Source organism: Indicator indicator, chromosome 12 (assembly GCF_027791375.1).
Source record: "Indicator indicator isolate 239-I01 chromosome 12, UM_Iind_1.1, whole genome shotgun sequence".
In the NCBI taxonomy this organism is placed as follows: Eukaryota; Metazoa; Chordata; class Aves; order Piciformes; family Indicatoridae; genus Indicator; species Indicator indicator.
In genome coordinates, this window is record NC_072021.1 from 17,555,664 (window position 1) to 17,581,598 (window position 25,935).

Sequence of the window (25,935 nt, forward strand, 5' to 3'; positions counted from 1 at the left end):
TGCAGCGTGGAAGCTGGTCCTTGGCCGAGCTCTCTGTGGAGAGCGTTGCAGCAGTGAGACGCTCCTCTTCCACCAAAGATCAATGCATTGAAACCTGGCTGGTGTCCAAATCCTCTTCACTGAGCTTTGTTCCACTGCATGATGGAAATTGCAGCCCCTATTTCTCCCTGTAGCCAGGGTCATCTGCCCTTGAAAAAATTTATTTTTTCAATGGAGGCAAGAGTCAAAGTTATATTGAACTCAAAGTCCCCATCATGGACACCTGTCTTCCGGAAAGCTCCAGCTGAGGCGTTGTTTTCCCAATAATGATGCCAGTGTCCTTTGCTGTCTGCTCCAAAACCATACACGTTGACCTAAGGAGCAAGAGAGAACCCATGTTATGGCCTGGGAAGCGACTTGCCTTCATCTGAAATGTTGAAGAAACATTCTTGATTCTCAGTTTATCTACAGGCAGCCTGAGGACCATAATGGTATGAGAAGCTATTCTGCTGCATGAGTTGATGCAGCCATAGAAGCCCGAGGCTTACTCAGGAGACATCACATTCTAAGACGTGCTGAGACCACCTCTGAGACTGCTTTCCTAGGCCAGAAAAGGGAATTTTTATCCAGAAATTCTGTTTAGCACTATGAAAAATACATTCCTGTTTCCTAAGCATGATCTTTGACCTCAGAAGGCTTATGGGACATCTCCTCTTTAGGTGATTAAAACCGTAAAGGGTGGAAACATTTCGGGTTTGCTCCTTGCCTTCCATATGATGGCCAATGTCAACTCCTACTTGTATGCTTAATTGTGAGATATTTGTAGTTGCTCCAGAGGCAGATGAACATTATGGTCCTTGTGGGCATGTATGCCTATGACCTTTCCTCTACCAAGGGCTCACTAAGATGACTATGCCTGTCTCCTCCAGTAGTTAAAATCCAAATATCAGTTTATTTAAACTGAGAGTGGCAATATGACTGGGTTTGAATGGGTCATAGGCCACAAAAAACCAAGTGTCCTAACCCACCCACATCTGGACCCACTCAGATATGAGCTGCTTTTAAGTTGGTTTTGGTAATGTCATAGTTTTGCTCGTTGCCTGTTTATCAAAAAACAGACTCCCCCAAGCCACCTATCCCATCTGCCTTAACTAAAGTACAGTTTCTGCCAGCATCGTTAGTGTTTCCATCACCTCTCCAAACAACAGAGGCCTAGGTGACAAAAGCTCTCCTTCATCTCCAGATCTGTGTCCAGGCCAGGGATGTACCATAGTGAGATTTTTTTTCCCCCTATGCCAACAATCCCATGCTTTCAGAAATCTGTAGAGCTGACGTGACCTGGCCTTACAATAACAGTCCCCAGTCACCTAGGAGCAGAGAAGATGGAGAGGGGGAAATAAAGGATGAGGGAATAGCGAGGGCATGTTCCTGGCATTTCACTGTGAAACATCCTAATTTTTTATCCATATATCCAAACACAGCCAGGTTTTACCTCATCACATACGTGGAGTGCAAACATCAAAGAGAGAAGGCCTGTAGAGGGGTATCTCCCATGATTCTGGAGCCAGTTTTCATAGACATATTTCATAAAAGCTGGATTATAAACCAGTATCTAGGAAAGATTGGAGAGAAAGACTCATTAGTAAAATGTTGTTGGAAAAAAACAATGGTAGCATGTCAACCCTAACCAGCTGGGGTAGGGGAGAAAGAAATAATAGTTATTCCTTGAAGGCAGGTGACAGGGAAAAATAAAATCCCATAGTTAAGTGCATCTGGGAATATTTCTCATGTGCAATTACACATGAATATTCCTTCCTTGGTGTTGATACCCCACCTCCTTACACTAATGTAAATCTTTGGTGATTCCTACTCAAATCAATGGGTATGAAATGGCACAAGTGAGAAGAGAGTTAGGCATCCACCTCTCCCTGCAGCATCTCATTGTAATGCAGGTGAGCTCTGGGGAGTGGAGGCCTGAGCAAGGCTGCAAGTATAAGATGCCATGCCAGATTTCACAGAATCAAAGAATCTTTTAGGTTGGAAAAGACCCTTAGGAACATTGAGTCCAACTGTAATTTGGGTGGGAATGTAAAAGCAACTGCATCTTCTGCACAATATGCCAACCCTATCTTGGTATCTCTGTAGGTATAGATCTAAGGAAGGCAGAGGTCGGGTGTAAACTATCAGGAAGCCTATCAAGTTGCATTAGCTGCATTTCTCCCATCTTCCAAACATGCAAATTTTTTTTTTTTTTTTTTGGTAAGACATAATTTGCTCTTGTTTATCTCCTGGGGAAATTATGAGTCCACCTAATGGAGACAGAGCACCTAGGATCAGACCTGAGTGCACAGTATACCCAAGGACTGGTGCAAACCCCTAGTTTCAACTCCTTCCCTGAATCAAGCAAAGAGAGGTTTTTGCTTCCACGCTGCGTTTGTAATTTGAGTGACAGCATTTCAGTGGTATCTGGTTAGCTGCAGGGCTTTTCCTTTTAAACAAAGTCAGAGGTTAATTGCTGATACTGTATCTGGGTGTAATCACTTCTCACAGGGTGCTTTGCACTGCATGGTGTGGGAAGGAATGCAAGCTTCTCATCTCCCTGCTCCTCAGGAAGCTGCTGTGTATCACCAGCTGTATCCTGGGCTGCTCCTACTCAGCTGTGACATGAGTTTAACAGCCTGCCATACTGCATCTCACAAGGGATTTGAAGAAGTTATTTTCTTCCTCACAACAAGTAGGGATGAGCTAAGTGATTATTTAATATAGCCTAAAGCTTTGTTCATGGTTTGAAGCACAGAGATATAAACTGATACTGGTTAAAGGTCTCATCTGAAGCCTTTAACAAAACCTGGCCTCCTGAATGAAGGACATTTACTTTAATCTGGGGCTAATGCCATACTTTACCAGCCCCTGAGATGCTAGGAGCCTGAGGTCCTCTGAAAATCAGCCTCTCCAAAGGCTGAGAGAATTAGACTTCTATTTTACTGGAAGATCTATGGAAGGGGAAAGATTTTACTTCTCCGTACATTGCTGCCTTGGTTATGTCCTCAAACCATGCAGCCTCAACAACAGAAGTCTTTGCATGGTGGCTTTAAGGTTCAACACAGGAATGACCTTCATGGCCCATGGGAAATCCTGCTTTCAGCAGCAGAGCAACTCCTGTGTGGGTTAAGCTCCATTAGCCAACAGTGCACCTCACGTCTCCCTCAGCAGCAGCAGAGGAAGCAATGCAACCTTCAGAAGAGTGGTAATGCAATGGCATAGTCACAAGATCAGTTTCTTTCCAGACTCAGTTATTTAGTGGTTAATCTATGACCTGAATGGCACACAGGAGCTAAAGCTTTATCTTAGCTGAGCCTTGTGGTATGTGTATTTTGGTTGCAGTTTTATGAATATAAAGGGCTTCCTTGGATTCTTGCCATCTCCCAAAGAGGCAAAAGACCTACAAGTGGATTAGCAGAACAAATTCACAAACTCACCTTGTCTTTTTTGACTTTGATTTTCCGTGGAACTGGAACATATGTGCTGTTAAAAGAAAAAAAAAAACAAAAACAAACAAACAAACAAACAAAACCAAAACAGAAACCAAACACCAAGATTAATAAAAGCCCAACATATTAATATTTTCATGTACTTACAAAGAAAGCAAGCAAGAATATTCTTTATGTACAGTAATAAATTCAAATTATTTGGAAGTAACATTCAAGAAGTTGTAAAATGAAGCTTTAATTAAGTAATACAGGATGAAAAGAACTGAGCTCTGAGAGAAGCAAGTTTATAGGAAGCCATTAGATTTTTAAATTTTCAGGTGAATTATTAACAGTAGGACACCAGAGATGCAGTTGACAACATACTGTAGAGTCAATATTACATGGAGCCCATGACTTAATTCTTGGACCATGACTGTTGCAGTCTGCACTTTGCTGATGGGATTTCCATTTAATTTCATGGCAGAAAAACCTATTTCCACCAGGGGGAGACTTTTCCCCTCTAATACTTGTAGCTACTGCTCGATTTTCAGAGCAGTAGTAGAGTTCCTAATTTCTGTGGTTACAGGCAACTCCAGCATTCCCAGTACACAGCCCTTCACCAGCAAGCTATTCTCCTCCTCCCCAGGGCAATGATGGTTTCCAGAATGAAATTTCCAAGTCATTCCGTATGACTGGGTCAAAGTCACGAGTTATGTCTTGAAAACAAAAAATTCTTTTCTTCCCTGTGTTTCATGCACAGTTCATGATGGCATTACACAGCTCATCATGAGTGTTGTAAAAAAAACAACCAACCAAACACAAAAAATCTCTCCGCGTTTGTTTCAAGTGAAAAAATTGTGGTGAACTGGCCTCATAATTGGAATGTATCCCAAAATACACCCTGCATACTTTCTAGATGGGTTGTAGTAAAACAGACTTCCATTAATTCAGTATAAATGTTTTTGTTTAACTTTTGGTAACAGCAAGTTTTCTGTCATTAAGGGTTTATTTCCCTTTGAACCATGGATCATCAGCATTTTGAAACATCAGTTTAAGTCTTCTAAAACCAGCCTAAGTCTTCTTAAACCAGTGGTTAGCTGGCAATGTCCTCATCTCCTCAGGTACTTCTAAAGCTGTGATTCCCTGCTCTAGGCTGTATGTAGTAGGAAAGGTGAGGGGTGGGTTCCAGACTTTCCAAGATGTGGAATGCTGAAAGGGACACTCATGCATGCTTCTTAATCTACTCTCAGCAAATCTGCACTTGCATCTGCTTCCCACTCCTGCCTTGATTACCAAGCTCAGTAGCAGTGAAGGCCAATCTTTTCTAAAAAGGTGATGTGGGGAAAACAAGGAGGCTATATTTCAGGGACATCTAGCTAGGTATAGTAGAAGACAAAAGATAACAGCATGCGATGTTCAAGACAGTATTTGTAGATAGCTCTCATCCAAGCATGTAGCTCTTGTCAGATAATGTGTTAGCCATTTTAATCATGGGATATTTCATTTATTTCAGACAAAATGTCCTAGTCCTGCTGTCACTTGTGTACAGAATTTCATACAACTGCACAGAAATTATTGTCATGCTGATTAAGACCAAATGGAAACCTGTGCCTTTATGATCATGCAAAACCTGGGACACATAGAAGCCAGGGAGTTAGTGACCCTGGAGTGAGTGAGTACCACACAGGAGCAGGGCAGAGAATGAAGCCTGTGATGAAGCTGGCTAGGGGTGGGATACATGTAATTTGGGAAACATCTATGAGCCACTTTGTAGGGCTCTACTGAGATCTGCCATCATTACTGGCCATGTAGTACAGGACATTTACTGTACCCTTGACCCCAGCAGAAGGTGTGAAACATTTCATGGAATTCAAGAATTGCTCCTTGTCAAACCAAATGGAGATATATGGAGCCTTTTCCACTATGCAGATTCCTAAAAGACTTGAGAAGGCAAGCTAAAGTAACTAGGCTAAACATGTAACTGATGATGGCCTGAACGTTTTCTGTTCCAGAAGGGTTTTCTTGGTGTTGTCTGGGATAGTACTAAGTCTTACAGAGCCACTCTGAAATGAGATACCCATCAGTCAAACAAGGCATGGCTGAGAGACTCATTTAGCTATCCACTCAATCTAATATTAAGGCCATCTGCAGTTTGGAGTTTGTAAAAATTGCTTGGGAGGAGAATATGATTAATTCACAGGTTTTGAGTCTTAGAAAATTATTACTTCATATGAATGGGATACAGAAAATTAAACATTGTGTAAAAGTCTAACCAATACTACATACTTATGTTTTTAACTATGAGTGCACTTAGCTTCTTGTTAACCTCAGCTGACACGAAGCAGCTTGTGCACAAGGAATGATGGCCACACAGGTCAGGATAAGGAGGTGAATATTTCTTCTCTTCTAAAATACCAAATGGATTTTATTTTTATTTCATGCCTTCTCCCCTTTACAAACATACAGTCAACAATGTCCTTATACATTGTATCTGATATTGTGTATTTAATGTGTGCTGATAGCTTTATTCTGATGGCTTATTCCCTGCTCCTAGTATGGCAAAAATCTTAAAATGCTGGTATTTATTCCATGCTGTTAAATACTCTCATACCTATTTATACCAGATGCTTACCAAGCCCATGTATACAATCTAATTATAAATATCATTTATAAATGATTATAAAATCATTTATAAACATCTATTAAGCAAGGATGCTTCTCTTTTCATGTGCTGTGACTGCCTTGTAGTCAACCAGCTAGATCTTCCTGATAGGCTAGGGGCTTACTGAGCTTTACCACTGCAATTCTCTTGCTGCCACTTGTTCCATAAAAAATAGTTAACAGCTTTGCAGTCTGGGCACAGAGCAGTGACAGTGATGGGTGATGGTGGCTGCAACTGGCTCTCTGTGGACTCCTCTTGCTATCATGGGCATGGATGTGACAAAGATTCAGCAAGGGGCTTAATTCAAAGGCCACCAAAGGCAGTTGGGAGTTTTCCATTGCCTCTGATATGATTTGGATCCAGGCTTAATGGCAGAAGTTCTCAACCTTTTTTATCGATACAGCTTTTAAAATAAAAAAAAAAAAAACAAACCTGCCAACAGTAAGCCTTGCAAAAAAAAGGTGATATTATTGGCCAACTTTCTAGGTGGGCTGATTTCTCCAAGTTAGGAATGTGTCCTGAAAATGGATTTTTTCAAGAGAGGTTATAGCTCTATATACTAAGTACTGGTGACAAAAAGGTATAAAGAAATAGAGCCACATTTGTTACAAGTTAAGAGAATATTAGTATGAAGTAAAAAAAAAAAAAATCTAAAATGCATTTGCAAAGAGAGGAAAGAAAAGGAAGAAATCAATTTCCATTTGTTGTTCCATCAAAAAGTTTTCCTAAAAAATGTGAAGTGTCTTAGGCTCAGTCAACAGAGACGTTTCCAAATTTTTAATCTTCTGAGACTCTGAAATTGGGAAAAAAGTTGAAATGTCTTGAAATACTTCTCTCTGGAATAAAGTAATCTGATCTGCTCTTGCTGTCTGCAGCAGAGTGCCAAGAGCAATCCCACAAGGCTGTGGGTTTACATCCAGCAGATAACCTCACACACAGGACAAATGTCATATATTTTCATTCTCTGGATTAGGAAAAGCCATTTTACAGGAACGGAGAAAATCTGCTAGCAAGTGTCCAGAAGAAAAGTGACTTTGTTGCATTTCTAACTCTAGTGCTGCCATAAATGTATTAAGCAGGACAACATTCACTTCTGAAAGTACTCACAGAGTAGAACTGGAGAATAAATATCAGTGTAGAACGTTATTGCCAGGTAAAACATGTGAATTTAAGGCTACTGCACACAGGAGATACACAAAATGATAGTGCCTCCTCTGCATGTCTCTCAATCATGTTCCACCAGGAAAGACAGATTGAACTCCTGACCAACCTGTTCAGGGAAGATGCTGTAGATGGAAGACTAAGTGCTGTTGTCTGCCTCTGCTCTCATTGGTTTGCATGAGCAATCTGCACATGCCTCTCTCTGCCTCCTTGTCATCTTCTGAAAGCTGGATGATATGTTTGAAGACCACCTGGCCACCCAAGTGTCTCAGGTGGGATATTCATGTTGTCTAGGACCACCACTAAATGAATACCCCATCAAACACCTGATTGTGTCATGGCTTTCTGGTGGGTATGTCTGGGTAGTGATGCTGGCTGTAGTCACTCTACCCTCCATCATCTTTGAAAAGTCATGGAGAACAGGAGAGGTGCCTGACGACTGGAAGAAAGTAAATGTCACTCCAGTCTTCAAAAAAGGCAAGAAGGAGGACCCAGGCACTACAGACCACTCAGCCTCACCTCCATCCCTGGAAAGATGATGGAGCAACTCATCCTGGAGGTCATCTCTAATCACATGGAAGACAAGAAGGTTATCAGGAGTAGCCAACATGGATTTACCAAGGGGAGATCCTGTCTGACTAATCTGATAGCCTTCTATGAAGTTATGACGAAGTGGGTAGATGAGGGCAGAGCAGTGGATGTCATCTCTTGACTTCAGTAAAGCTTTTGATACTATCTCCCATAACATCCTCATAGAAAAGCTCAGGAGATGTGGCATAGATGGCTAGTCAATGAAGTGGATTGAGAACTGGCTCCACAACAGAGTTCAGAGGGTCGTCATCACTGGCACAGAGCCAACTTAGAGGCCTGTGGCAAGTGCTGTGCCCCAGGGATCGGTACTGCCTCCAGTTTTCTTCAATATCTTTATCAATGACCTGGATGAGGGCATTGAGAGTACCCTCAGCAAGTTCCTGATGATACAAAACTGGGGAATTGGCTGACACCCTGACAGGCTGCACTGCCATCCAATGAGATCTGGACAGGCTGAGAGCTGGGTGCAGGCAAACCTCATGAAGTTTAGTAAGGACAAGTGCAGGGTCCTACATCTGGGGAGAAATAACAACAGGCACCAGTAGAGGTTAGGGGCTGCCCTGCTGGAAAGCAGCTCCACAGAGAAAGACCTTGGAGTGCTGGTGGACAGCAAGTTCTGCATGGAACAACAATGGGATCCTGGGATGCATAAAGAAAGGTGTGTCCAGCAGGTCTAGGGAAACTCTTCTACCTCTCTGTTCTGCCCTAGTAAGACCACACCTGGAATACTGTGTCCAGCTTTGGGCTCTCCAGTTCAAGAGAGACAGAGACCTGCTGAAGAGAATCCAATGGAGAGCCATGAGGATGATTAGGGGACTTGAGCATCTCCCCTGTGAAGAGAGACTGAGATCCCTGGGGCTGTTTAGTCTTGAGAAGAGAAGACTGAGAGGGGAGCTTATCAATGCATATAAATATGTGAGGGGTGAGTGTCAAGTGGAGGGGGCCAGGCTCTTTTTGGTGGTTCACTGTAGTAAGACAAGGACCAATGGGTTCAAACTTGAACATAGGAGATCTCCTTCTATGATCAGGTGACCAGCCTGGTGGACGTGGGAAAGGCTGTGGATGTAGTCTACCTGGACTTCAGCAAGGCCTTTGACACCGTCCCCCACACCTCCTGGCCAAGCTGGCAGCCTGTGGCTTGGACAGCAGCACTCTGCCCTGGGTTAGGAACTGGCTGGAGGGCCGAGCCCAGAGAGTGGTGGTGAATGGTGCCACATCCAGCTGGCAGCCTGTCACTAGTGGTGTCCCCCAGGGATCAGTGCTGGGCCCCATCCTGTTCAATATCTTTATTGATGATCTGGATGAGGGGATTGAGTCCATCATCAGTAAATTTGCAGATGACACCAAGCTGGGAGCAGGTGTTGATCTGTTAGAAGGTAGAAGGGCTCTGCAGAGGGACCTTGACAGGCTGGACAGATGGGCAGAGGCCAACAGGATGGCATTCAACAAATCCAAGTACTGGGTGCTGCACTTTGGCCACAACAACCCCATGCAGAGCTACAGGCTGGGGTCAGAGTGGCTGGAGAGCAGCCAGGTGGAAAGCGACCTGGGGATACTGGTGGACAGGAGGCTGAACATGAGCCAGCAGTTTGCCCAGGTGGCCAAGAGAGCCAATGGCATCCTGGCCTGCATCAGGAATAGTGTGGCCAGCAGGAGCAGGGAGGTCATTGTACCCCTGTACACAGCACTGGTTAGGCCACACCTTGAGTACTGTGTCCAGTTCTGGGCCCCTCAGTTTAGGAAAGATGTTGAATTGCTGGAGCATGTCCAGAGAAGGACAACGAGGCTGGTGAGAGGCCTTGAGCACAAGCCCTATGAGGAGAGGCTGAGGGAGCTGGGACTGTTTAGCCTGGAGAAGAGGAGGCTCAGGGGAGACCTCATTGCTGTCTACAACTACCTGAAGGGAGGTTGTAGCCGGAGGGGTTTGGTCTCTTCTCCCAGGCAACCAGCAGCAGAACAAGAGGACACAGTCTCAAGCTGCGCCAGGGGAGGTTTAGGCTGCAGGTGAGGAGAAAGTTCTTCACAGAGAGAGTGGTTGGCCATTGGAATGTGCTGCCCAGGGAGGTGGTGGAGTCACCATCCCTGGAGGTGTTCAAGAGGGGATTGGACGTGGCACTTGGTGCCATGGTTTAGATAGGCATGAGGTGTAGGGTGACAGGTTGGACTCGATCTTTGAGGTCTCTTCCAACCTTCTTGATTCTTGATTCTTGATTTCAGCTCAACATGAGGAGAAACTTCTTTACAGTGAGGGTGATGGAGCACTGGAACAGGTTCCCCAGGGGGGTTGTGGAGTCTCCTTCTCTGGAGACTTTCAAAACCCATCTGGATGCATTCCTGTGCAGACTACCCTAAGTGATCCTGCTCTGGCAGGGCGGTTGGACCTGATGATCTCTTGAGGTCCCTTCCAGCCTCAGATATATTGTGATACTGTGATACTCCCAGGGAACCAGAGAAGAGGAAGGATAAGGCGAAGCACAAAATAAGGTACTGAAACCCTGTTGCTCAAACTGGCCATCTCCAGGATCAAACATTCCCCTTTTTGTTTCTCTAAGACCACTATGTGGGGCTGTGAAGAGCTGGATCTGGATCTTTGCCTCCAAGACTGAACAGTAACATTACGCTTTTCCTACGAAGCAAGTGTTCAGGACTCAACTCTGACCTGAGAGGGTCTGTAAAACCCCTCTAGGATTTACCAACAGCAGGAATTTGCCCAGGCTTTTATCTCCTACAGTAACATGATGTGTAAAAGCTCCCGCCCCTTCAGCCTGCCCTTACTCACAAATTGATGGTGCCTGTGGTGAGGGCGGTGACAACCCAGCGCAGATCCAGGGTTTTGAAGGGGATCAGGATCATGCTCACATTTTCTGCCAGCTCTTTATAGCTCTCAGGGTAAACAAAGTGGTGAGTGGTCTTGCTCCCAACATCTGATTCATAGCCAGCGGTGGGGGCACGGTTCATCCTGCAGCCCAAAAGTAAGAAGTAAGAAAATGATGACGCAGGAAAGGAATTAGGTAGGTACAAACACATGTCAATCTTCCCCAAATCCTCTGCATCAGGTGGTAGGAAAATCCTCAAATGGCTAAGGAGAGTGCTGTATGCAGACTCTTCAGGCAGCCTTGAACAGGTCCTCAAGCAGGCTGAAATGACCACAGCCCATGTGGATAAATTAAGAGTAAATGAAAGCTCAGCTTTAGTGTAGGACTCCTTGGATTGAATGGGAGTGTCAATCAAGCAGGTGTATCTCTGAGTTCATCTCTGTGTTCCCTTTACAATCAGTAGGGGGTTTGAGTCCATGTGAAGACATCTCCTTTCATCTTAAAGCTGCAGCCTCCAGTTAGTGAGAGAAACATTGGCCTGAAGTTGCTCAAGCTTGACTTCTTGCAGTTTCATTCCCTTCCATCTGTACAGGTGTATTTCTGTGTCTAGGGTTGAGGTAACAAACCATGCTATGCGAGATGAGAAAACACAATTTCATATGGACCTCCCATAGGAAGACACCAAAGCCACAACAAGAAGTTCAGGACCTGCTGCTGACAATTCACTTCCTCAAATCTTTCTTTCTAGTATGTTCTCCAATACCAGTACATTTATTTACAGTCACTCGCATGCACATGGTGTGCTTTAGGTAACCCTGGGATAGGCACAGGAAATCTGCCCAGGGCCCTCCAAGGCCCAGTCAAAACATGCTGGCCAAATAAGGCTACCTTATGTTGGGTGTATCAGAGAACAGTGAGAGTTTCAGAAGTCAGGACTGCAGAAATGCCTCCACACTTATATTCATTTCTGAAGGCAAATTTATGGACACGTGAGCAATTTTTTCCCTGATGCATTAGCTCCCCACTGGTAGAGTTCTGCATATTTCTGTTGTGAAATATTAGAGATTCTCAAAGTAGCTCTGACTGACCTTGCATGAATCCATGGTGCTGTACAACACCATGGAGAAAGCCTCAAGCTGGTTCTGAGCAGAATGGGGTTTCTCTGCAACCCAGCAGAGTCTTCTGCAAACACACTGGCTCAGCTCCTGTCAGAAGTGTAGGGAGGACAAGGAAGGATGTAGCTGACAAAGTGAGGAGGAGCATCGTACATAGCCAGACAATACTCTGCTCTACTCACTGATAACTTGATTTGTCAATCAAGACTATGCCAGGCTGTGTTATTGAAATGCACACCCAGGTGAATTAGTTAGGTACCTTCTAACTCCTTCAGAGGGAGTTCTTAGCATAGGTAGAACAGCATGCCAACCTGCATGGACTTGTAACTGAGTTAGCCTCTTCGCCTGCCAGTGGCCCACATCATACTCTCTCAAAATACTGGTAAAGCATGAAACTTATTATGTCTTATCTTGAGATAAGTCCGTATAAGGTAAAAAATGCAAGGTTTTCTTTCTGTCAGGACAAAGTCAAGGGTTGCACCTTAGTTACCTTGCTCACAACTTGCCCTCTTTCCCCACTACTCATGGTGGAACTGCCTGTGTAAAACAGCAGAAAACAGCATACATACCCAGTCTCAGCTGGAAGGACTGAGCAGGAATTCCCTTTTGTCGTGAAATTAGATAATTAAACAAATAACTTGGGATGGAACATGGTGTTTAGAAGGAATTCTGTGATTCTTAGACTTCTTGGCTCTTCCCTGTGCTTGTCTATTACCAGAGCATGTGCAAGTGAGTATCAGGTCACCAGAGATTTTGTTTGTTGCATTAATACAGACAGCAGTCACCTTCTCTGCACAAATTGTGAATCCTAAAACCTCCTGCCATCTCTTCAGATATAGCCTGAGATTAATAAAATATAAATGTAGGAAGTTCAATTTGAAGTCACAGAGAGTTTCTGACTTGCCAGAGGTCCATGACTACGGGAAGGGCAAGGCCTCAGAGCAGAAATGTACATCTAAGTGCATTACTCTTTGGTTACTGCTCCAAAAAATAGCTTTTAAGTCTAGCCAAGCCTTAGTTTTGTTTTGTTTTGTTTTGTATGGATCTGGAAATACAGGCCAGGCGAGATAAGAAAATCCACACAGGAATGGAGCTGTCTCCACAGCAAGGGATGTGGTGTTAAGCATAAACACACCTCAGCTGCCTCACATTTGCAACCTGCAGGTCTAATGTAGAGGGCTCTTCATTCCCCTTTGTGGATCTGAAGATTAGACTGGCTGCCTCTGCCTTTGGGAAGATACTTTTGACAGAGAGCAAGGCACACAGCTGAAGGAAGCAACTCCTGAAATGATTTATCATGAACATTTACAGGACATCTGAAGACTCTAGTGTGTCCAAGCCACATTGGAAACCAAGTGGCTTAAGGTGTCTTAACAGTTCAAAAACTGTGGATCTTCTGATGATTCACTCCTGACTTCAGTGCACAGCTTCCTACTGAAAGTTATGTTATTTCTAAGTCTATAATCCCACAAATGCTACTTTCAATAGCAATCCCTCCCTTCCAAGCCCTCTGACATGCCCTTCATTGCTCCCCAAATTGTGCTGGCAGTTGTGGTGTGAAAGCTGGTCAAATCATTGGAGACAAACTTAGTCAGCCCAGATATCTTGGCTGCCTTCTGGCTGATTAGCTCTGCTTACCTAGTTCCTGCTTGCATTTCAGAGGGACAGAATAGCCAACCTTCACTGCCTTGAAAGGAAGAGGTGGTGCAACCCTTTACAAAGTTGCTGCAGACAACCAGTTGTCTCCTGTCCATTGCATAGTGATTTTGGCTTTCCCACTCCACCATTGCTTAAGAACGAACCAGTGCAAGAAAGTCAAATCAGATACAGTCAATTAAGTGAGTAAAAGATCACTTTTGAGTACTAGCTGCAGAAATAACTTTTACTCAAAACTGCCAAGATTTTAGCTATATTTTTTAACAAAGCAATTATGATAGTGCAGAACAAGCTACAGTATCAACACCTATTCATGTGTTTTTCCAAGCTAAAATGTGAGGTCATATCCCCACACACAATTTACATCCCTGGAACTTATTAGTAAGTCTAAGATTTCACTAGATCGCTTGTATGTTCTTGCTTGCTCACTTGTCCTCCAAAATACCACTGAATCTTTGTTGTTAAAGAACAGAGATATCTGGATCTGAGGTGGTGCTTACTCACCTGAGCACAAAGTCATGGGAGTCAATATCTTTGCCATACTGAGACTGCCGAAGGTTCCCAGAATTGCCCACAACAGCACACCGTCTGCACATGTAAGTGCCTCTCTCCTGCAGTGGATCTCCATCCCCAGGAATAATTCCAAACAATTCCTTGAGAGTAGCATTAATATTCTTCGGAGTTTTCTCTCCTTGCAGTTTCTGGTAGGGAGAAAAATGACTCCAGGTTACCAATAAAGCTAGCTTTTCTGTGAGCGAGATGTAGCCCCAGATGTCTTTGCAAAGGTCATTCTTGCATCTATTTGCAGACTCCAGCAGTATGTGATACAAGGCTTTGGGTCGGAAATATGAAAAAAAAAAAAAGTGAAAAATCCCTTCCTGTGAACGTTTTTAAACTTGGTTCCCTTTTTGCCCTCCTTATCCTCAGATTCCCACATCTCCTCAGTCTCTGTCTAGCCATGGTAGAAGAGATCATGTGTTCTCCCTAAGGCAGAATAAATGCTCTGGAGTCTCTAAGCCTAATTCCACCTTGGGCCAGACATCTTCTGTTAGGATACGTATAAGACTGTTTTAATCCTCCTAGGAAGGACAGGGTAGTCTCAGGGAACCTAGTGGATCACAGAAGTGGCTAACACCCCTTCCACAAATTTGGGCATGTGCCACCCATCTTACTGCTGTATTATGGAGGAACCAGTGGCTGGAGCAACAGGAAACTACAGCAGAGTTAGCTCTGAGGGTAACTCTGGATATGTAAAATCATCTAAAAAAATTTCCAGGATGAAGAAAACCACCCAGATGTTGGTCACTGTGACTGTTGCCATGGAGGGGAACTCTTTTGTAGCAGCTCTGTGGTGCATGGTGGAAACAATGGCTGGACTGGGAAGGTACGGGTGGGTGATGATCAGACACTCCCTCTCTGGGGGTCTGCTTTCTAGAGCAAATAAAGCAGTTGGGAGTGCTGGCAGATTCACAAACAGAATTGTCCACCCTCATGGTGCTGCTTGCTCACAAGCTCACAGAGGGAGAACAGCTCCTAACACAAAATCTGCCAAGAGGCTCTGTCCTTGCTGTGCCTGCCCAGGGCAAGGAGGGACAGGAGGAGAGAGAAGGAAAACACCTTTTCCCACAGCTCCTAGCAGTGTCCTGGAGTGATTTGGCTTTAGGTTTTGAGGTGTTTCCCTTGACTGCACCAGGAACTGGTAGTTTGTTCTGCTATCTCTCTCTCTCATGCACAAACACAAACAGACATATCATTGTAATTTTTGTTTAAATTTCATGCTGTCTCTTTCCAGAATTGCGTGAAGGAATCTTATTTGCACTGAACAACAGGTCTGTGGAGGTCAAAGCTAAAGACATTGGGATCAAGAACTTCAAACAAAGATGATGAAGCAATGTTGCATACATAGACTTAATCTTTCTGCTAGCCCTTGCTAGCCTCTGTACTCAGGTGGACTACACAAGGTGATTAGGATGCAAGGTAATTAGGATGCCCAGACAAGCACTCTCATTATTACCATGTATGTCACTATTCAGTGGATAGCTCAATCACTTAAGTAAAAGAAGTCATCTTCTTTTAAATTTGTGTGTGATGCTACAAACACATGTTCACATATCTAAACACTTGTGCATTCTTTATGAATCCAATCTAGGATGGTTTTACCCTGAATATATGAAAAACAATGTTAGAAAGCCCTAAGTTGTCAGAGTAAATGAAGACTTCATAGATGTGTTAGAACATAGTGTCAGGTATATAAGGTAGAGAAAATCCAACCTTTTTTTTTTCAAAAAAGGAACATCTTTTGAGTTATCTGAACACATCTGTGCATACACCCATGTGTACCCTCTCTCTGTAAAAGACTTTAACTGTCTTTAAGAAATTAAAGGGAAAATCACCAAACCATAGTTATGGATAAAAACCCCACCAAAATCTTGAACTGATTTTGCTTGAGAAAATTCAGATGAGGAAGGTCATTTTCAAAAAATTCGAAGTACCTGAACCCCCTTTTATAATTTAAATTTCCTTTTCAGCCAGAATGCTATCACTCTGTGGCAGTGCACACACACAGCCCAGAAGGCAAATCATGTCCTAGGGTGCATCAGGAAACGAAAGGACATGGAGTACTGACTTCTGTTCTATGGTTTATAGTAGTATGAAATATCATGGAGGGGCGCCTGCATTTACACAGACAGGGATCTGCTTTTTCTTTCCTTTACCTGATGTTTGTCCTGAATAACTGTATTGCAACCAAGACAAAATGTGGGTGCCAACACCAGCCTGAAAGCAGGACATCATCATCCTGTGATCCTCTGGTTGTATGCAACTTCCACAGCAGAGAATCACTTATGTTAGAGACTCCCTCAATGACCTCATATAGGATGATGACCTTACCGCACTGTGTGCTGAACAATAAGACATCCGTTCTTAACTCATTAAAAGTGATCTGTTTTAATTTCCTCAGTGATTATCTCATTGGACTACCCTTTTCAGTCCTAATCTTCAATCAGCACTGGCCAGTCTTTGACATTTCAGAAAACAGAGCAGACAACGAATCCAGTTAACTCCAAGGCAGATACAACTTTTACAAGTCCAGACTTAATGTACAGAAAGTTCCTCATTGCACAATGTTGCACTTGACTTTCTGAAGACCATTTTTATAGCATTACAATTACAAGCCAGTTGTAGTTGACTTTCCCACACCAAATTTGTCTTTTGGGTGTTTTTTTGTTTGTTGGGTTTTTTTTTTTTTTGTTTGTTTGTTTTTACCACGTCCTGTTTATGTTCTTTCCCACAAATCAGCAAAAACGCAGGGTGAAAAACCTGACCCCTGTGTCCTGAGTGATGTGGCTGCTTTTCTCAGAAGTCTATGCAAGAACAGCCATGTCTTAACATGCAATTTGATCTTTTGCCCAAGTCCAAAAAAGCATCTTAACTCACCTTGTGTGCACATATGAAATATCACTAGATAACTTCACATTCCAGCTCCCCTCCATAAAATATGTTTGGCAGTGGAGTCAGTTTTTCACCTTAGGGTCTTAAAAAAATGTAACTGAGAGTCCAGACTGAGAAGTTTCCTAATCATCTTCACAGAGTAGACAAACTACCCTGTCCTCCCAGCCTTAGAAACTCCCCACTTCACACACAGAAATTTACTAGCTGGTTTTGTATCTTCTTATTTAAAAGAGGAAAAAGAAAAAACAAAACAAAACAAGGCCTATGTCCTAACTACAGAGATGATTCCTACAGAGTACCAGAGGGTACAAGGAGCTGAGCAGTCCAGCCCAGTGGGTGGACACAGGAAATGTGATTATCCCATTACCAGAATGCCTGTATCTCTCCTTTATAAGGGAACAGCACAAGCTATCCAACTCCCTTCTTCTCCCTCACTCTCTCCCTTCCTGGTGGGCTCCCTTATCTTTGCTATGTGGGGAGTGGAGCCTGCAACAGCCTGGCTGGGGAGCTGGCAAGCTAAATTGTAGCTGTGTTGCTCAGATTTGGTATGGGAGGGAGGACAGAGGCATGGTGGCCAGGGCATTGGACACCTGGGTTTTTTGGCCTGGTTTGAAGGAAGGTTTGTAGAAAGCTTTGCCCTAAGGAGGGTTTTGGAGAACCGTGGCTGAGGTGGACTATGGATTTGTATATTTTATATGCTTTTGTAGTGTTGTTTGTAGTTATGAATAATACTTCCATTTAAACTTCTAATTCTTTCCAATCCAGTGAGGAGTATTTTCTTCACTCCTTTTGGGAAGAGGTGAAGAGCATCTGTCTCGCTCCTTAAAACAAAGACATAAAACAATACAAAACAAACACCACCCAGACCTCACACAAAACCAACCAACACCAAAAAAACCCCACAAAATAAACCAAACAAGCAAATAAAAACAAAACAAAAAAACCCCAACAAAGTAAGAGAAAAGAACACTCAAAGTTCATGCATTTGCTTTCTTTATCCATGGATGGCTTTCCAGTGAAGAGCCTTTTGCTCCTCCTCTCATTACTGTATGCACATCTCCATTAAGGATGACAAGGGACTTTGCTGCTTTTTTAAACTTCTCATCAGGCTTCCCTGGACTCTCCAGTACCACCACATTGCCAGGGTTTGCCAAGAAGCAATACCCACAACTCAGCTAAGGCTATGCAAAAGGAGGGTGTGAACTGAGTCAAGGCCACTCAGAGCTAATACTTTAGAGTGTAAGGACTCAGCTATAGTTAGGAGAGAATCAAAAGGAGGATCTCCTGGTGCCTGTGAGTCCTGCCTGCATCCATTGACAAGTTTGGCAGCCTATTAAATACTCCTTCATGATAACTTATTAGGAGGTTATTAGAATATATTCTGCTTAACCTGCAGTCATTGGTATATATGCAGATGGAGGACGGATTGAGACACAACCCTCATGATGGGGAGGCAAGGTATAGCTGTGGGTCTGACAGCAGGCAGCACTGTTGGGGTAGCTCTGCAAGCACACAGGAAGTTGGTGCAGCAATACTGGGGTTTATGTCTTTTCTACATTTTTTAACTGTTTATAAAAGATAAAGGAGAGACTACAGCCCCATGAGAATCCCTCTTGCACATCTACTAATTGCCTCACTGCTGCAGTTTGGAGGCATTAATACTCAAGCAGTGCTTCCCAGCTATAAGACACGGTACAAAGATTAATCCTAGCAACAGTCTGGTGGGTCAAATCCAGGTAATCTCCATTTTGCAGCCTGGAGGAGAGATTAAAAGGAAACTATCAATTTTAAAAATGCCTCCTTGGTCTGGAAAATATGGCATTATTATTGTTATATTTAATGTCCTGTAATTACTATGCATCAAAGAGATTAAAGGGAAGAATACAGGAGCTTTCAAGAGTTCAGGCTTTGTTTAACAATTTGTGTCTGTCAAAAACATTCATTCTCAAATATGAATGTAATGTGCATATAATATGTAAATAACACACAATAATATCCTTATGCCAAATTGTATGATTTCTGACTTCCACGGGTGACACAAGTCACCTCCACGCTACTCTAATGAACAAAGACCCTGCCTCTACCAGCTCTGTGCACCCCCATTTCTGGTTGCAGCTCAGTAGAGCACATTGCTGTGCTGAGAGGGACCCATGAGATCGGACTCCCTTCAGATTCATCTGTCATGGTAGAACATAGGTTGGACTTGATCTCTGAGGTCTTTTCCAACCTGGTTGATTCTGTGAACACCCTGGAGCTGCAGCCCAGATGGACATACATGGGGGTTGCTAGTGGGGGTAAGAGGTAGCCCAGAGTCAGGTTCTCCCAGTGTGTCTATGGCTGGTCTAAATGTCATACTTGCACCCAAACAGTACAATACCAGGTAGGACTGGCCAAATAGCATGCACTGGGATTAAAACTTGGGACCAGGCCTGGGTTTAGTACCACCTTCTGCAGCTATCATGCTTTAATGTGCTGAGGTCTTTGTATTGCTTTCAAAGTATCACAGACAGCATGCCACTTTTAAAGAAGACTTTTGGTTGATCAAAGTATTTGAGCAGATTTCCTACGGAGCATTTGGAACGCATGACTCAGGTGCCAGTAGCTCTTCTGCTTTCTTAAAAAGAAGTGCAGCTTCCACAACTTCCCCAGCACATGTGTTGGGGATGCCCTTTTGTTTGCCAACTGGGTAGCAAACCTAGAAGCTGGATATTACATTTCTTCCTACAAACATAATGACTAAAAGCTAATATTTTCTTTTAGATATGCTATCACATTGTTCCAAGACCTGATCATCCTTCCAAAAAGAAGAACGCAAAACCCTCAAATATCCTAAGACTCAAGATAAAAATTGTTATGGCATGGTAGTTTATGAACAAAGTGCTATAGATGAGGTTGCCAGAGAACTCTGAGCCTGATTTTGCTTATCACAGCTTTAATCCATCAACCTCAATGGGGTTATTTTGGATTTAGAACAGTAGGTTCTGATCTCATATTTTTAATGCTTTCTGACTACCAAAAACATTGCCAAAACCCCCTGAGAATAAACTGAGAAAATCATAAATAAATGCTATGCGGTGTTATAGAAGATAATTCTTGCCCTGTTTCCTCATACACAAGTTATTAAGTGTAATGGAAATGTCCACAGCATTTGTGTCATGGAAAAAAATGAAAAACTTGCAGGTGAACCAGCTTAGGGAGGAGGGAAAGAAAATATAAACAGAAAGGAATGCATTGCATAACATAAGGTGCCAGCTTCCTGAGACAGACCAAAGGAAGAAAGAAAGGAAGGAAAGAAGGAAGGACCCAGAAAGCAAGTAACAGTCCTGACAAGAATCCCCTGTTCTCATGAACACAGAAACAGGCAGGTACATTTTCAGGTGTCTTCTCCAGAAGCAGTACTGTCCAATGAAGCATGATGAGCCACTGCAGGGAAGATCAGTGCCACTGACCTTCTTTTCCCTGCTCCTTCCCACCCATGCAAGGTCATACCACTAATTCCAGTACAAACAATGCAGTTTCATTCACAGCAGCCAGGAGTATTTCCTTCTAAAAGGCCACATCCTACCAAGCTGGTAAAGCTTAAACTATACATTCTCCAAATAAAACGTGAAGCAGCCTGGCAGCCAAGTGAAGAGATGTAAGCAAGTTAAATCACCTCATTCTCTGTCCCCAAATGACACTTCATCTCAAATAGAGGCCATTAGGCTCTGAAATCAGTCCTTATTCTCCTAGAAGAGGAGGGATGCTAATACTACAGGACTATTTGGATGAATAATGTTATTCACAAATAAAGCAAGAGGGTTAATAGGTTAAGGGATGTCAGACTGAGCCTGGTAGACAGACAGACAGCTCTCTGGCAAGGGCTCTGCTTTGTTTAGTCCAAGCACATCACATGGGTCTCCCCGTGATGGGAAAGTCACAGTCAGATAATAAATAGCTTCAGTGCAGTCACCCTGGTCTCAGTTACAGCATAACGAAACCACCATGCTGTCTGAAGTCAGCTGCTGAGAGCAAATGCAGTCATTTCTCCCCTGAAATGAAGTTTAAGCAATCCTAGGTCTCCTCACATCTCATCTTTTAAGTACAAATGGAGTAAAATGTCACAAATTATTGAGTCAGCAAGCAAGAGTAAAGCATGGCCATGAGCAATGTTTTCTTCAAGACTGGCTGAAATCTCAGAATCACTTTGATGACAAGTCTAAAAACAAGCAGTGAAAAGGAAGCAGAGACAGGATGCACCTGGGAATGAATTACTGTAGAAATGCCACTGACTGTCTCAAAAAGGCTTCCTCAAAGCAACATATATATAGAAAACAGGCTGCAATGAGAAGCTGAGGACACGTCATGCCTGGATACCCAGAAACGTCAGAAGAGTCAGGATACCTTCTCTATCTACCATAGAACCGGGCAGGTATTTTCAGTAAGTAACTGATTTCCAACACACAATCCAGTTTTGGGGGACACCAAAGTATTTCACACATTCTAGCTGAAGATAATTTCTGGTTGATAAAAAGTAAAGTGGAAAAAAAGGAGACAAATCCTAGAAGATTTATTTTTACCATCTATGAAAAAACTGCTTTGATTCCATGTTCTGAAGTGGTGTATTCCCTTGACCTGAATTGAGAAAAAAAAAAAAAAAAAGAATGGAAACACTAAAAATAAGGTTAGACAGCCCTGAGAATTACTGGACAGATTTTATTTGGGATGGGTGGGGGTGGGAGGAGAAAAAGAAGACTTTTGGCTGTCCTGAAGTTTTTAATTTAGATGAAAAAGAACCACCCTGTCCCCACAAAAAAAAAAAAAAATCTGTTTCAGGTTGTCCAAAGTGAGCTATTTTCCGATTCTTCAGTTTCACTACAAGAAGGATAATTAGAACGTATGGAAGTGCAGAATGCAGAGTGTCTCTGCTTGGGGGCAAGGTGCACACCTTTGTGGGCAGAGACCTTCCTTAATAGATGCCCTCTGCCCACCTAGCCATGTCTCACAGAACTCTTCCTCAGCCTGGGGGGTGCAGGAGCACAGCCAGGGTTTAGGATCGATTGTGCAGTGCTCCCCTTGGCACCTCTTTGAGATGCTGAGTGCTCCTGGTTTCTCTGCTAAAAGGCAATCACTTCACAACCATCACCAACACTTATACTATCCATAAACAACCTCATCCTCTCATCTGCTAAGCTTGATTTGGGGTATCCTCCTCCTAAAACCATCAGGTACTAGATGAGCTCAGCTCCCTGGTGAAACCTCACCCTAGACCTAAGCTTACCATTTTCCCTTCTCGTGGCTCCAGCAAAGCATAGATAGGAAATGTGGGGACTAGAAGGAAAAGTGTCTGAGGGCTGCAAGAAAAGACACAAGCAATAGTAATTTGTGCTATGGCCAAGGAACAAGTGAAAGGCTGCAACACATTGAATACAAGATATGTAGCAAAAGGGGAAATGAGGATATTGTTTATGAAACATCAGAGATCAGTGGCATCTCTTTTTCAGCAGTAAATGCAACACAGCAGAATGAGAAGTGATAATTTAGGTAGAGCCTCACTCCCATATCCCCTGACAGCATCCTCCAAAGCCCAAATGCTCCCACTCTGAAAGTGGGTGTCTTGCTGGAAGGGCCTGCCCAGGGCACCAAGGAAGGGCTGAAAGCCCCAAATTTAGCATCAAGGGCTGTGCTTGCCACAGAACACCAGTTGCAGGCTGTTGTGTGTTCAAAGAAAGGCACACAGAAATTGTGTTTCCTGAAGAAGGGGAAAGCAAGTCATAATGAAACTGAAGCTGGGGTTGCCACAGCCAGAACCTGTGCTTTAGGAGCTCAGCAGTGCAGGCTGTGAGTAATTAATTTAATCAATGTCTTATTTCAAAAGGACATAAAAGAGGCTTTCATCAAGCAAAATATTAGGATATACCTTCTTCCATTCTTGGCTTTCTTAACAAGGCATCCACTAGCTTTCATAATGCTTGGATCGAGCTTGTTGCACAACCCTGCTCAAGGATAGACAGGGGGCACTCCTTCCCAGTGACCCATGGACACTTGTTCACTTTACAGACCTGTTTTACATCACTGGCCACAATGCAGGCTGTTCTCATACACATGGAATTAATTATTTTCCATTTAAACCTGCTAATTATTTACATGTCATATAGTAGAAAGAGCCTCTGGGGAATTACACGCTTCACAACAAGTTTGCTTTGCCACCTTGATGGGCAGCAAAAGCCCTTTTTAGCATCCCAAGTGAAACAATCCAGCTTACTGCGTCTAGTCTTTAAAAGAGGGGGAAGAAAAAAATCAATACTGACATTTGCAAATTCTGGATTCCCTGCCTAACTCTGCAAGGGACTTTTCTAGCTTGGAGCACGTAAACGTGTGCTCTGAGCACCTGCAAGCTAAGCAGTGTCAAGAACATCAGCTGTCTTCCATCTCTGCCCACCTTGTCAGCTGAGACAGCAAATGCTTTTGGCAAAAAACATCTCTCACTATCTGCTCAGCATTGTCTAAAGCCAGATACCACAACTATCATGCAAATAACAGGCTGCATCCACACCTCCCACTTACCAGCCACCACCTGTAGCTGTCTTCTGGGATGAAGGCATTTTGTGAGGTCAAGAAAGGTTGCATAGTTGAATTAAACCTCTGATCAAACCAGAGGGAATGTCCCAACTCAGAAACGCACGTATGACAGCTGCACGGTCTTCTGGGGTACTTGAAGAGTTTTTGGACTTGCTCTGATAACTGCCTGATGAAATTTCTCAGATCCCAGGTGGATGTAGTCACCTGGTGTGTGTAGTTCAGCAGAAATGATGTTACTGTGATGAGCAAAAAGGCAAAGGTGAACACTTTCACGTTCCTCCTCCTTACGATGACCATCTTTCCTGCTTGGGCTCTGCTGTCACTGCTGACCAAGTACAACGTAAGGTCCAATGTAAGGCAAAAAGGAAAGGGTGTTGCAGGCAACTGGCAGTTACCACCTTGAGCTTAGGCTGAACATACCATCTGCACGACCTCCATCCATAAGGGGAGAAACCTTGTTTCCCAAAAATGGGCTTAAAAAAAAGGCAAAGCTGGGTATTTCTTTCACCTTCTCAGTGTTTCCAAATCTTTTCCACCTCTCTGTGGCCTGCTGCTAACCTCTTCCGATGGGAGTTCAACAAAGATGGACCCTTGTCCTTCCATGTACCAGAATATTTAGAGGGGACCAATATCAGCATTAAAATTCACGTTTTCTCTGTGGGAACAAGCCATAAATGAAAGCAAACAAATTGTAGAAAGAAGAGGGTGTGTTGGTTTTTTTTCTTGGAAGTTAGTTCATGAAGGATCAGATCATCTGGGGATGTACAGTCCAGCAGAGAGATGTGCTTTGATGTCCATTTAATCCATGATGAACAGTTTGCAGCCTGGAGACACAGACACACAAAAAGAAGGGAAAATTACTGTCAGAAAAGTTTTTTGCGTTCCTCTCAACCTAATTTCTCTGCCCATCCCAAAACCTCTGATGAGCTCAGAGCTCTCAACACAGCAGCACCAGCTGCAATTTCTGCTGCGATGTCTGCATGCTGAAAAGTTTCAGGGTGAAATTTCTGAAAGGGCAGAGCATCGACCTGTGCATGGACATTGAGTCCCTTTATACTGAATGAGCCGCGGTGCTCTGGCCTTATTTGAATTACAGTCTGTAGCCATTTGAATGCAATGACTCACCTTCCCTTAGGCTGCCCTTGATAGCCACAAGATACACAGCAAAGTATTCATAACTCAAAGCAGCTGAACAAAAAGCACTCGGCAAAGAAGGGAGGAGTAGGACAGGGAGGAGTAGGACAGGGAGGAAGAGGAATCGTTTCCTTTCTCTTCCTCCCCACAAATGACTTAGCTTCTGGAGTCGTGATTTAGAGAAAGCCAAGCAAGAACAGCTCATACATCCTGGGACAGACAGAGGAAATAAAAGAATAAATGGCTTTTGTTTTGTGTGGATTATTGCTATTTTTCCTGCCAAGGAAGGCTAGGTGAGGGCAGCCTGCAATCTGAGAGCACTCCATGAAACCCTAACTCAGGTAAAAAGGCAGAGAGCTCCTTCACCTTAGTGAGTCAGGATACACAGAAGGACCTGGAGCTGCTCTCCAGTACCCTCCTGGTGTTCCCTGCCTGGCAGCAGTGATCTGAGCAAGTTTTTAAAAGTAAAAAAATTGATCCCTATCTCCCACTAAGTGACTGTTTTGTAGGAGGAAAAACACGTTGTGCTTTTAAAACCTTGGATGCTTGCAAAAAGTCCCCAAAGTGCCATTGCTTAAATAACACTCCTTTGTTAACAAGTTGGGTGTTTTTTGTTTTTTTTTTTTCATTTTTAATTGAAGAGTTTTTGGACTTGCTCTGATAACTGCTGATGAAATTTCTCAGATCCCAGGTGGATGTGGTCACCTGGTGTGTGTAGTTCAGTTTAATTTTTAATTAAAAAAAAAAAAAGAAGAAAGGGAACAAAACACTAGAGAAGCAAGTGTGTCAGAATGTGTGCAAATTTATGAACAAGTGAAAGCTAGCAGGAGAAGTCTCATTCACTGCACAGCTGCACACTTTGGGTCAACTAAGAGCAAAACTGAAACTGTTCCTGTTAAAAAATATTTTAAATCTATTCTGTGCACCACACCAACAAAGGATCCCCCTCATTTCATTACCCAAATCCTGACATGAGGGAAGTGCATCTGATGACCACAGCTCTGGGCTAGGTACAGCACCCCCAGTTTTACTGCTGGCTTTTCTCCTGCAGACCTGTGAGGAGCTGCCTGAGGCCAAACCCCTTTTCGAAGGGGTTTGACATGGTGTTTTGGAGACTGCACAGGCTTGGTTTTAACAGGTGGTGTGTAAATATTTATCGAGTCTTCCAAAGCCGAATTCGAAGGCAGGAGCCTCAGACTCTAGTCTTAAGCATTTGCTCTGCTTCAGGTTTCTTATCTGCAGCACGTGATGGGTAGCGTGTGCCCTTCAATTAGCTGCTGTTTGCCAAATGCCTCAAGATTTATTTTAAGTCTGTCCCCTACAAATGCATTTACAGGAGC

The 25,935-nt window shown here is 43.4% G+C and overlaps 1 protein-coding gene across 1 annotated transcript; it reads right to left on the reverse strand.

The window, feature by feature from the left end:
* Window positions 1-134: 134 nt before the first annotated feature.
* On the reverse strand, window positions 135-23,850 carry ST3GAL1 (ST3 beta-galactoside alpha-2,3-sialyltransferase 1). Its single transcript, XM_054385445.1, has 6 exons — window positions 23,447-23,850; window positions 13,955-14,151; window positions 10,643-10,822; window positions 3,459-3,504; window positions 1,472-1,591; window positions 135-353 (listed from the first exon to the last, which is right to left on the reverse strand). Exons 1-6 carry the CDS (start codon window positions 23,756-23,758, stop codon window positions 180-182), a joined length of 1,029 nt encoding a protein of 342 aa, XP_054241420.1. The 5' UTR covers window positions 23,759-23,850; the 3' UTR covers window positions 135-179.
* Between the last annotated feature and the right edge of the window lie 2,085 nt (window positions 23,851-25,935).

Bases quoted from the DNA above. Each gene is read 5' to 3' on its own strand.
- ST3GAL1 (XM_054385445.1), bottom strand. From the start codon at position 23,758: ATGGTCATCGTAAGGAGGAGGAACGTGAAAGTGTTCACCTTTGCCTTT. The intron at 3,505-10,642 runs GTGAGTAAGGGC...TTCTTTTAACAG, and splicing joins ACCACAGGCACCATCAATTT to CACATATGTTCCAGTTCCAC. The intron at 1,592-3,458 runs GTGAGTTTGTGA...AATCTTTCCTAG, and splicing joins TCAAAGTCAAAAAAGACAAG to ATACTGGTTTATAATCCAGC.